This window comes from Stomoxys calcitrans, chromosome 4 (genome assembly GCF_963082655.1).
Source record: "Stomoxys calcitrans chromosome 4, idStoCalc2.1, whole genome shotgun sequence".
Taxonomy (NCBI): domain Eukaryota; kingdom Metazoa; phylum Arthropoda; class Insecta; order Diptera; family Muscidae; genus Stomoxys; species Stomoxys calcitrans.
The window spans coordinates 8,729,958-8,743,341 of record NC_081555.1 but is presented as its reverse complement, the minus strand read 5'-3'; the positions used below and the strand labels follow the sequence as shown (position 1 = coordinate 8,743,341).

The 13,384-nt window shown below is 35.0% G+C and overlaps 1 protein-coding gene across 1 annotated transcript in view; it reads left to right on the top strand.

The window, feature by feature from the left end:
• The window catches only part of LOC106081203 (fasciculation and elongation protein zeta-2), a 74,584-nt gene extending 62,751 nt beyond the window's left edge, over positions 1–11,833 (top strand). The window contains exons 2-4 of the mRNA XM_013243009.2: positions 6,584–6,966; positions 7,035–7,340; positions 11,567–11,833. Coding sequence (XP_013098463.1) covers positions 6,584–6,966; positions 7,035–7,340; positions 11,567–11,649 — 772 coding nt within the window. The 3' untranslated portion in view covers positions 11,650–11,833. The remainder of the gene's footprint in view (positions 1–6,583; positions 6,967–7,034; positions 7,341–11,566) is intronic.
• The last annotated feature ends 1,551 nt before the right edge of the window (positions 11,834–13,384 follow it).

Here is a 13,384-nt window from a genome sequence, read left to right as displayed (position 1 = left end):
CTCTACTAATACCTCAGAAACAATTTTGCCGCCGCTGTGATTTGAACTCATGATCTCATATTTGGCAGTCTTGCACGCATTCTCTATCCTACTGACATCATCTTCCTTACGTTGAAATAACTCAATAAGCATGACTTCACAGTAATGAGTGTCTCAATTAATTAAATTTAAAAAAATAAAATAAAAATTTGTTTTTGGAATACGAAATACATATTTTTTTATGCTGAATTTTTTAAAATAAGTTCAAAGAAAAATTTAAATTCTTTTGACATAATTCACTTTTATTTTAGAAAAAAAAATTTCATTCCATCAATGAATTTCGTATCATTCATTTAATGAAACCATAAAAATCTACAGTAATGAAAATTTTAATTGCATTTATGAAAAAATTATTTGTATTAATAAAAATTTTCATTGAATTAATGAAAACAAACTAATAAAACGCGTTTATTGATGTGATGAAGCACTTTCCTTTCAGGGTAGGGTCGGTTGTGTACCTTGTCAAGAACCTGTACTTGCAAAAGCAACACAAAAAATTGTTTGGAGTTAGCTATACCACACTAAGGGTATTCGACATACATTTTAGAAAATGTAGGGTAAACGATGGACCGAAATAGAACATGGAACCAAGTGTGGAAAAAACATGGCATAATTCTAGAAAACTTTATTTTCAACCAACCGTTGACCTTACAATTAAAACCTATAGAGTTCGAGAATGATAATGAAGATACTCTTAAGAGCTTTTTATACCCGTAAAAGCATCTGGCATGAATCCAATACACCAAATTGGAGAGTTGTTCGAAAAAAGTATCAAAACACACAAAATTTTATCTAAAGAAGGCCAAAAACCTATTCTATGAGAAGATTGAGACTACACTCATCGAAAAAAGTCTGCTGAAAATAGAAATCCCTGTCTGCTGGCTGTAGTAGTTAATTTTGCTGCTATTACAGCAGAAGATCTGCTATTACAGCAGTAGTTCTGCAATTTCAGAACAGCAGGATTACTCCTGAAAAGTTAGTGGTTTGCTGAAAATGACTACTGCTTAATTATGAAGGGGATATAAGAAAGAAAAATAACATACAAATGTAAATGTGTGTCTCAGTAGATGTGTATAATCACCACTGAATGCATGCTTTGCAAAATCATTTTTCTATAAATTTGGAAACCAATGCTCACGCAGTCATTTACAAATTAGTAAAACAAAAACAAAAAATGCGAGTGAGCTCAGCAACAATTCGAAATCCAACAAAATTTATAAAAAAATTCTAAAAAAAATGCCTGAAGTAATCAAAACAAGTAACAGACAAACAAAAAAAATAGCATAACATTTTTTTTCCAGCAGATTTTTGTACTTAAAATAGCATATTTTGTTTTCTGATTTAGCTAACCGAAATGTTTACTTATACCAATGTTTGCTGAAACAGCAGTAATGTCTGCTTTCCCATTTTCAGCAGACAAAAACTGCTGTTTTAGCAAAAACAATTTGCTGTTTTGAATAACAAATTTGGTTGAGTGTATACTGGGGAAATCGACACCCAAATTCTTGTTAAAAGCGCAAATTGACGATTGAGGGCAATTGCCGCATCTAAAGCAGAACCCACTCAATACAAAATACCTGTAAAACTTTTTTGTTTTCAAAAAATAGTTAATGTACGTAAACTTTTTGGATATGAATTTCCGATATTTGTAGGTTTTTCATTATATTTTTACAATCTCATGAATCTAATGTCCTGTAAATCGTTTACATATGCAATGATCTACATTCCTTTGAAGTTCACTGCCAAAAAATTAAATATTCATATATTAATGATGGGAATATGGCCTTTTTATTTGTTAGGCACATGTGTACGTTAACATTATAGAGCGACTGTATATCAGATTCTTTTTTGAAGTGTCGGGGTTTTCCATAAGAACTTGACATTTTTTTAAATAAAACGCAAAACATTTAATATGTTTTAAAAATTCGACTCCGTACATATGGCCACCGCGGACACGCCTGGGCCATTCCTTGATATAACACGCTCATCAAACGTATTCTTCAATAAATCGATTGTAATGTGTGCTGTGTGGCACCGTCCTGTTGGAACCACTTGTCATGCAGGTCCATATCTTCCAACTCAGGCCAAAAATAATCAGTGAGTATAGTGCGGTAGCGTTGTTCATTCACTATAATATGACGATTGGCATCGTCAACGAAGAAGAATAATCCAATGTCGCCGACGGCATGCAATCCGCACCAAACGGTTATTTTTTTGTGAAGTGTTGATTCGTGAAGCACATGTGGATTTTCACCTGACCACTAACGCATATTTTGCTTACTGAAGAACCCATTAACCCAAAAATGAACTTCGTCACTGAAGACGATAAACGCTCTTAAAGTAGCGGTCACCGTCTCCGAATTTCGGAAGTAAATTTTTATGATTTGCAGACGTTGTTCGATCGTGTACTTTAACATGACAAACATTTTGAGTTCACTGAATAAATTGACAGTAACAGGTCGATAATAAAAGTGCATTCAAAAATTAACTTCAAAATTGGAAAGCCCTTTTCCATATTTATTTTATTAAAACTCAACATTTCTGTTACCGTTACAAAGCAAGGCGTTTTTGAAAGCATTTACCAAGATGGAAATTGAGTGGCTAACGATTTTGAAAGGGCAGAGAGACCCTTCTTTCTAAGACTTTTCTCTAAAAATACTTTTTCTTCGCTTCTTCAAGACATTGCAAGGCCTCTTATATTCCGCCTCTGACATAATCCCCCTGTCTTATTTGCAAACGAATTGGTTCTTGCTAGCTGCACATCATGCAAATCTCATATACTGCTGCGCCCTATGTCTTTTATGTGTGAATCATTAGCATTTTTACACCCAATTTCAAAGTCAATGTCAGGTAGTTTTTTTTCTTTCTCTCAAGTTTTGGTGCAGACTTGAGAAGTAATATTGAAAATGCGAATTATATATTACCCACACAATATTGTTTCTGTTGTTTTTTCGCTCTTTAGAATATGCGGAATAAGTAATTTTTTATTTATTTTATTAAGTCTATCTGCAATGTATGTGGGTAGAACAAATAGCCCAGCAAACATTTTCTTATTCAATGTTTTTTTTTTTTTTTAGTTTTTTTAGTCTAGTCTCTAGTGGGCAGTATTCTTAAGATTATGTCTAAGAAATCACTTCAGCCTTTTATTGTTGTTTAAAGATTCCTACTCAATTGGGTCCTTTTTCATGTTATTTGTGAAAGAAAAATGTCATATTATACAATACATATTTATATATAATCTTATGTATTTTTATATCACAATACACCATTTCCACCATATCGTTAAGCTAAAAACTACAATCACAAAAATAGAATGAAACGAATATAAAAGAAAAACGAAATGGATTTTAAATAACAAGATAAAGGTATAAGATACGGGCAACTTAAGTTAGCATAAAAAGAGGGGAAGCTCCCTCTTTGGAAATGTTTGTAAATATTCGGCTGAAGATTTTTCGTAATCCTTGAATTTTGGTTGAATAATGTCATTTAAAACATTACTTATAACAGGGCGGGGAATAATAATTTAATTCTCCAGCGACGCACTGAAGTTCAATCTTTCGACAAATCTCTAGTAAGTCAATAGATCAGCAATGGAGCTGGTCCTGACAGATTGTTTTTGTGGACTTGGGCAATAAAGTCCATCCAAGATATTTAAAATGGTTTAGTGTCGCCAATACTGTCGACAACTTTAAAAATACTTTCTAGCGAAAGTTAACGCTAAGGCTAACGACATTTATATTTTAGCCTTTTAAAAAGTTATCTTCAAAGAGATGTGCCTTTGCGTCCTTCGGTTTGGAATAAACTTTAAATGGGAGCCCCTTATTGTTGATATGAGGGAAACCTCTTCATTTTCTTAGTGGGACGTGCGCGAATTCCCTTAGTTTCATATATTGATAAATTTTCCTTAGTTCTTAGTCTTCTTAATTTCCTTTGGTAAAATGATTGTGAGAAATGGTGTAAATTTCATTTCCCTTGAAGCCAACCCCTTTACTCGTCAACGTGTTTTTTTACTCAAGTGCATACATACATATTTTCTTTGCTCTAACCCATATTTCAACTCAAAAGTTCATTGTCCTTACACTCCTATAAGCATGCTATGGCCGTTGTCGTCTTTGTGGCATTCAGGCTCGCCATAGTTTGTATTTTTCGTTGACGTTAATGTACAAAATCATTGAATATAAACTTCAGTAAAAAAATATTCCAAGTAAAACAAGTAAAAGCGAGTTCAGCTCGACAGGGCCGAATTTTATATACCCTCCACCATGGATTGCATTTGCCAAGTTCTTTGCCCAGTATCACTTTTCAGGCAAACAAAGGATAATAGATAAGAATTGCTATGCATTGAATATCAGGTTATGGCAGATTCAGACCATACTTGGTTTGGATGTTGGAGGTGTACAAGTCATTGTGCAAAATTTAAGCCATTTCAAGCACCTAGCTTTATTCCTTAGAATGTCAAGACGATCAAGAATATATATATATATATATATATACTTTGTCGGGTCTCAGACCAATATTTCGATGTATTACAAACGGAATGACGAAATAAATATTCCTCCATCCTATCGTGGAGGGTATAAAAAGACATCTTCAACAAAACATTGGCTTTTTCATGTACAACGTTTAAAGCTCTTGTTTACACATTATCCTGGTTTCCTTTTAACATCTGTCTATAATTCTTTTCATGTCTAACTTGTGGTCGTCCTTTACCCAAAGGACTTTTTTCTGTGAACATGTAGATATGGTCATGTAGTTTTACTCTTTACATGGGACAAATATTTGTTATGGCGGGAGTGACATTCGACTTCCTGTTCCTTGAATGCATTTCTAATGAGAATATAACGAACTAAAAAAGGAGAAAAGCAACAAAAAATAGATAAATGCTATACAAACGTGATATAATGCCTTCATTCAGTTCCTTGTTTCTTAAAGGACTATGTTAGCTATCGTTTTTGCCATCAAAAATGCTTGAGCCCTTGCAAAGAATGCAATTGTACAATGCAGCCATTAGAAAAGCTGTCAGTAATACTTACTTCTAAAGGTCTTTATACTCAATGAAGGACTTTCTAAAAATAAAAGCTTATGAAAGTGTCAAACAACACAATAAGGGCATCAATTATAATATTGAAGGGGTTGGCAGTTTTTAAGGAAATCTATATACATATGTATACAAGGGCGAATCAATTTGTGTATAAACCAAAAGAAAACGCACCAAGCAGTTATCAAAATTGGGTTTTAGCGCTAAAGTCAGTCTATAACAATTTTAATTTCAACGAGCTGAATTATCAGATGTGGACACTTTTTACCCGAAACAAGACGAGATATAGTAGACCTGATTTTTAAGCACTATCTAACAAAAAAGTTTTGGAGATCGGACTACAAACGAAGATTTGGCATCCCCAAAAATTTTTCGAAATACCGAGGTGACCAACTTTAGGGGCTTGCCAAAAGGCGCCCGGACAACGTAGGGTCTTTGCAATCTCGTTAATACCTCAGTTCTAACCATTCCAAGTTTCAAAGATATATCTCTACCCGTTCTCACACGGCATACTTTTTTACACTATCTAGTCATTCCTTTGTAACACCTCAAAATATACGTCTAAGACCCCATGAAGTATATATATTCTTGATCCTCTTGACGCTCTGAGTGGATTTAGCCATGTCCGTCCGTCTGTCGAAATCATGATAGCGGTCGAACGCGGAAAAATAGCCGCATGAAATTTTGCACAGATACGTAGGTCATTGGGGATTGCAAATGAGCCATATCGGTTTAGAATTAGATATTGCTCCCATATAAACCGATCTCCCAATTAGACTCTTGAGCCCCTGGAAGCCTCAATTTTTGTTCGATTTGGATGAAATTTGCATATAGTGTTCTGTTATGACTTTCAACAACTGTAACAAGTACGGTCCAATTCGGTCTATAATCTGATATAGATCCCATATAAACCGATCTACCGATTTAAATTCTTGAGCCCCTGGAAGCCGCAATTATTGTCCGATTTGGCTGAAATTTTGCATGTAGTGTTCTGTTATGACTTCTAACAATTGTGCCAAGTACGGTCTAAATCGGACAAGAACCGATGTCCCGATTTAACTTCTTGAATCCGATTTCCAACAACTGTGCTAAATACGATCCAAATCAGTCCATATCCTAATATAGCTCTCACGTAAACTGGTCTTTCGATCATCCATGTTCGGTTCCTAGAAGCTTTAATTTTGGCTGGTATGACAGAAGTTTGGTATGTAGAATAAAATTATGCCCTTCAACTAAATTTATTTTGTATAAATTTTTAGCATAATCCGTGCTGGTGAGTTTCCATGATTCGCCCGGCCGAACTTAGCACGCTTTTACTGGTTTTTTACTAGTTTTTTTTTCGATTTTCTCCCACTAGTCATAGATGCCGATCTTGATAACCGCTTTGTCAATAAAAAAAATTTACCCACCCTAATGTAGACGAGTATGGCTTTGTATGTGTATTAGGGTAGTACGATTTTTTATGATTTTTTTTATTCATTATCTTTTTTTGTCATTTTTTTCCAGAATGTGGTGGACCATTACCGGTAACTTTGGCAATATCTTACCCATTGACTGGTCAAAGTCATACACTCGAAAAATGCATATGCCCACATTGAATTTGGGACAAAATCCTCCCAGGCAGCAGGGTTCTCTTGATGCCCAAACCCCAGCCGATGATTTAAATAGTGAGGATGAGGCCATAGCCAATGATTTGGATATGCATGCTTTGATTTTAAATGGCCTAAATAATGAACCCGAGGAACCCATTAAAAGTGTAGAGGAAGTCATCAAGGAAATTGAATATATTATAGATGAAGCCGAAAGTCCTTCGGATGAGGCCACTACATGTGAATCGGAGGTAATGGAAAAGGCCAAAGAGGTGTTGGGGGCACCTTTATATGCTGAAAGTAAGTCTCTTTTGATATAGATCTATAAGTTTAGCTATTTAATTCAAAATATTATTGATTTTCTCTAGAATTACAATATCTCTCAATAAACCAATTGAACGAATTATATATGGAAATGGAGGTTTTGATACAGGAGCTGAGTGAAACTCTTATCAATGAATTGGCTTTGCGCGACGAACTGGAATTTGAAAAGGAATTGAAGAATTCATTCATCTCAATACTGCTGGCAGTACAGAATAAGCGACGCCAATATCATGTGGAAAAGAAGCGGGGTAAATTCCAGGGACCGGATCCCAAATATTTAACCACAGTCATACCCTATACCATGGAGAATGGCACACCAAATAATCAAAATCTCCAAGTTTTAATAAAAAGTAGGTATTGTAAAAATTTAATTTGGTAAACTAAAGGATTCGAAAGCATTTTTATATGCTACATGTTTAAAAGCTAAAATTATGAAACAATCCACCTTGAAATGGAGGTTCCCATAGAACATATGTTAGCATATTCGCTCAGGACTAAACGCCTGAGAATCTTAGAAAAATTTTGATGTTGTAGCAATATGGTGTACTCTTTCTTTCTTTGCTTGGTTCAGATGATAATCCATATCTAGGAACTGCAACTAATGTGGAAAGCGTCCAGAGAGATCTGGGTCTGACTTGGCAGTGAAACAGGTACGGGTGACGTGTGTTGTGTGGTCCTAGGTCACAACCGGAACACACATCTTTGTTGACATCAATCGTTACTCTGTAGGAGTTGAGGCAGCTGCATCTGCCGGATCGTAATTGAGCCAGGACCACCTTGCCAGGGGAGGTAAATTTTTTCAGGTGCAATGTGAGGAGGTAGTTTTCCAAGTACCACATTGACCCGGTAGCAGATGCGGGAAATAGCTACCGGGTGGATGTACCCCTTGGAGAACGACCGCCTCCCATTGCACCTGAAGAAATAGACCTCCCCCGGCAAACCAGAGTAGTTCTGGCTCAATTACGTTCCGGCAGATGCAGCCGCCTCAACTCCTACAGAGCAAGGATTGATGTCGACGTGCAAGATGTATATACCGATTGTAACCAGGGACCACACGATACACGTCACCTGTTTAACTGTCCAGCCAGACCCACTCGACTCAGACCCCTGTGGACGCACCCCATCTTTGTCGCAGAGTTCCTGGGTCTTAACACTCAACAGAATCAAGCAGACGAAAGATAGAACACAACAAACTGCTACAACAACAACATAGTCGGCGCAGATCTAATAAACTTTACATGCCGAACGATTGTCGTCCTCCCCTTGTATGGGAAAGTCATAATAATAGAGCCATCGAAAAAATGAATGGATGGTTAGGCTTAAAGGAACATACCGAAAACATATTCTGACGACAACCGAGCCCTTCTAATGTTTGCAGCGTAGAGAAGGTTCTCCTCACCACCATCACAGCAACAGTTACCCACTTTATGCCGGCCGGTCGATACCTATCATGAGACCAAATTGCCCACCGAAGCAGTGAAATTGGCAAAATGAACGTGGTGAGCTTTACAAAAACCAACCCTGGTAGTACGAGGATAAATAAATTTAACCAGGAGATTAGCAATTCAATGGGTCAATACAAACGGTTGCAGTATATCGGGAGCTCCAACACAAGCTCAGGTGCCAACACAAGTGTCGACAATTAAATCTCTCAACAACTCGCCGAGAAACACAAGCCATGTCGCGATGACCTTCAATGGAAATCACAAACCAGTATCGAATCGGTGTGCAGTCCACTTTGGCAGCAATTTTATGGAGCAACTAATAAGAGACAGGGCAAAAAGAAGCATTCTGCAAAAGGCAGGTAAGCTCCCAGTTGGGGCACAACCACAGGGAAACATACGGACATATGAGTCGTACAGACCGATCTCTCTCTACTTCCCTCCCCGGTTGCAAATTTTCAGTAGATCCCCAGCATGGATTCAAAAATATGCATAGCACGACAAAGTTTTCCGAATCAATGTAATAATTTTATTGAGGACGATTTGGCTCTGCGGTGAGATTTTTAACCAATGAAAGGCATTGCTCTCCTTTTCGCTTTGTCACTTTCGGAATGCTAATGGGGACCGCCCCTCAAGGACCACATTCATAACACAACATAACATTCAACATGTAAGATATGGATGGTTCAACCGTAGGAACTAAGGGGCATCTTCCTTCTCCTGTTACTGTAGTGTCATAGTGGCGCATATTGTGTAAATGAGTCTCATGGCAGACTGCAACTTAAACCTAACCTATAATTCTTTTTACCACGATGAGAAATTACCGTCACTTAAGCTACCATGCTCCTAGTGCTCTAGCCATAAAAAAATGTTTTTTTTTATTGATGACCATATTGATTTCCATATTTAGTTCCCTGATTATAGACTCATTAGAATTGGATCGACGATACTATAGCAGTCGATCCAATGTCTGGCGGTTCTATGCCCCGGAATGACTCGAAGGAAGTATTTATCGAACAGGGTCTGCAGTCTAAGTGTTATGTGCCCAAAGTTCTAGTTTGCTGCTAACAAATCAATGTTTCCCCAAAGCAGGACTTTATATGACGGTAAACATTTTATTTAACTTGTCTCATTAGTTCTCTTTCGCCAATCCGAAATTCATTTGATATACCTCTTGCCTACCTCTTGATAAACCTCGAGCTAAAATTATTCAAGACAGCTGGATTCTTGGGAATTTGGCATTAATGGGGAAACTCAGACATGGTTTGTAATATTTTTAGATATATGGGGCTGTATATCATATCTTCCTTGAACCTTGTCCACTGGGAAAAATTGAAGAGGAAAAAAAAAAATGACTGGCAATGTTTTTAATTAAATGAAAAATAAATTAAGCTTTATAAGCTACAATAACCGAAAGAAGGATTTAGTTTGCTTTGGGAAAATTATTATATTGAAAAGGGTGGGCTTCAAGCTTGAATAAGGAATGAAATAAATTAGTTTTAAAAAATGTTCCCATGTTTTGCGCAAAATTTATTCGGTCTTGAAATATTTCATACATCCGATAATACTAATTGTCAGGCTGCAAAACGTAAGGTTATCTGTTTCTATTACAAATAGAAGAAAGAAATTAACCCTTTATATACCCACCACCGAAGGATGGGGGTATATTCATTTTGCCATTCCGTTTGCAACACATGGAAATGTCCATTTCCGACCCCATAAAGTATATATATTCTTGATCAGCGTAAACATGTAAGACGATCTAGCCATGTCCGTCCGTCTACGTGTTGAAATCTAGCTACAGACTTTAAAAATAGAGATAATGAGCTGAAATTTTGCACAGATTCTTTTTTTGTTCATAAGCAGGTTAAAGTCGAAGATAAGCTATATCGGACTATATCTTGATGTAGCCCCCATATATTTCGATCTCTCGATTAAAGGTTTTTGGCCCATAAAAGGCGCATATATTGTCTGATGTCGCCGAAATTTGGGATGGTGAGTTAAATTTAGCCCCTCGACATACTTTTTTAATAAAGGTTAGATCGGTTCAGATTTGGATATAACTGCCATATAGACCAATTTCTCGATTTAAGGTCTTGCGCCCATAAAAGGCGCATTTATTGTCCGATTTTGCCAAAATTTGGGACAGTGAGTTGTGTTAGGCCCTTCGACATCCTTCTTCAATTTGGCCCAGATCAATCCTGATTTTAATATAGTTGCCATATAGCCCGATCTCTCGATTTAAGGTTGTGGGCCTATAAAAGGCGCATCTATTGTCGGATGTCGCCGAAATTTGGAACAGTGAGTTAAGTTAAGTCCTTCGAGATTCTTCTTCAATTTGGCTCAGATCGGTCCAGACGTGGATATAGCTGCCATATAGACCGATCTCTCGATTTAAGGTTTTGGGACCATAAATGGCGCATTTATTGTCGGATGTCGCCGAAATTTGGGACAGTGATTTGTGTTAAGCCCTTCGACATTTTTCTGAAACTTGACCCATATCGGTCCAGATTTGGATATAGCTGCCATATAGACCGATATTTCGATTTAAAGTGTTGGCCCCATAAAAGGCGCATTTATAATCCGATTTCACTGAAATTTGATACAGTGACTTATGTTAGGATTATGATATGGCTACTAAAAAGACCAATATTTTGTTATACACAATTGATCAATGACTTGTACTTATAAGTATTTCGTTCAAATCGGAACATATTTCGATATAGCTGCTATGGGGCATAAGGTATGCATTTTCACCGGATTTTGACGAAAGGTGATTTACATATATAACCGAGGTTTTGGGTATCCAAAGTTCGGCCCAGCCGAACTTAACGCCTTTTTACTAGTTTTTTTTTTTTTGCAATAGACAATCTCTTTTTAAGCTCATACTATTTCCCTTCTAATGCACCGGGTATAGTATGCCAAAGATTTCAGTAACAAATACCCATCTGCCATCAAGATTGTTCAAACAAGCTGTGCTTACGGCTTATCAGGAAGTCACCTATATCATACCAGTATGACCATCCCATACCAAAATTCCGATAAGGAATAGGGTGCAACTAACTGTTCATTTATTAATTTGAGATATTTTTTGAACCTTCATTTGAGTTAATAGAATACTTTTCTTCTTTCAGTTTTAAAAGCCATTAATGAGGATAGTCCCACTGTACCAACTTTGCTAACGGACTACATATTGAAGGTGCTGTGTCCCACATAAATTAAGCAACCCTCATGGAGGCTAATGAAACAAACCCCAGAACAAAAAAACAAAACAAAGGATTAGTTTTAAGTTTTTATTAAATTAAATTTCCTCCTCCCCCAAGAGAAGAAATGAAGAAATTTATTTAGAAATTAGAAAAAAGCTAATTTAATTATATATTAAAAGAAAAACTTCAAAATAAGAGCAAAATTTGTTAAATTAAAATCTTGTTTACACGTAAAAAGAAAACAATTTACAAAAACAAAAGGATTAAGTTAGATAGGGGTGAATAATGGGAGATTGCAAAATGAAAGCAATTTTTTTTAAATGAACAAAAAGTCTATGGAAAATATAGCTGAGATTAGTAAAGGTTTTTGTAAGATTTAAGAGATTTGGTTTTTCCTAATTAGAATCCCTAACAAAAAAATGCTCTGGAGAGGTGTCCACTTATGAGGTTTTGTTTTAGAGAGCCTTAGATTTATCCCTCTTTACCAGTCTTGCTTTGTAGAGTAGAGTTTTTAAAGGAAACACTTATAAATTACAAATTTCAAAATATTTTTAATATGGAAAATTTCAGTTTTTTATTTTATACAATAATTACTAAATTGAAGTAAATATTTTACTAAAATTAATTCGTTCATTTTCATTCTTTAAAACAAAAAATTCCAAAATGAAGTAAATATTTTATTTAAAAAAACAATTTTTCGCTTTTCGAATGTCATATTCTATACTTTCTTCAATGAATTGTATAAATGTCATAAATATTTTTCTTTAAAATGTCATAAATCTTTGATATAAATTTTAATGCTACCATAGGCTATTTTCTAGAAAATTCTATCTAATGGCGTTTTTTTCCTAGAGACTCAAACCATAACCTTTTATGATCTCCAATATTCACCACTACACTTAGAAAAAATCTAGAACAAAAGGCTTTCATAACAAACCAAAAAATACACAAAAATGAATGCTTGACATCTACTTAATAAAAAAAAACCTTTTTTGTTTCAAATAAATAAAATCTTAAAGTACTAAAGAAAAATGCAAGATACCTTTTTCAAAAAATAAAATACCAAGTACCCCCTAAAACCATGAAGCGCTAAACAAAATAAATGTGTATTTACACTGCCCTCCTTTTTTCTAAAAATTGAGAAAAGAAAATATTTAAATGAAAAGCATTCATTTAAAACAAAATAGGAAAAATTTTGTTCTAAACAAAAAATAATAGGCGCAACAAACTGTAATTCTTTTTTTTTTTCAAATAACCAAAAAAAAAGTAAATGTCCCCCTACAAAAAGAAACTTTTACATATATTTTGTAATACTCAAATTCAGAATACAAATTGTACAATTAAAAAATATATTTACTCAAAATATTTTCTTTGAAGCTTGCTAATTTAATAAGTGTGCAAAATATAGCTTTTTTTAAATCAAATACTTGTTAAACAAACGATATACCAACCAACAATCTAAGAACACTACGAATTTGCATTTATCGTTTAAGCTTCTTTGGAAACCTTTTGGGCATTGGCTTAGTTCATGCTTTGTTTTTCTTAGTCTTCTCTTTGTATAAACAAATATATATATATATATATATATATATTTTGTAAAAAGTTGTTTAATATTTTAATTTTTTATTAATTTTAATTTGTTTCTGCTTGTTTTTTTGTTTTATAATTATTATTTAATTTTAGTTATAAGCTTGAAAAATATTTATAAACTTTAAAATGATATTTCAGAAAAGTCAAACTTATTTT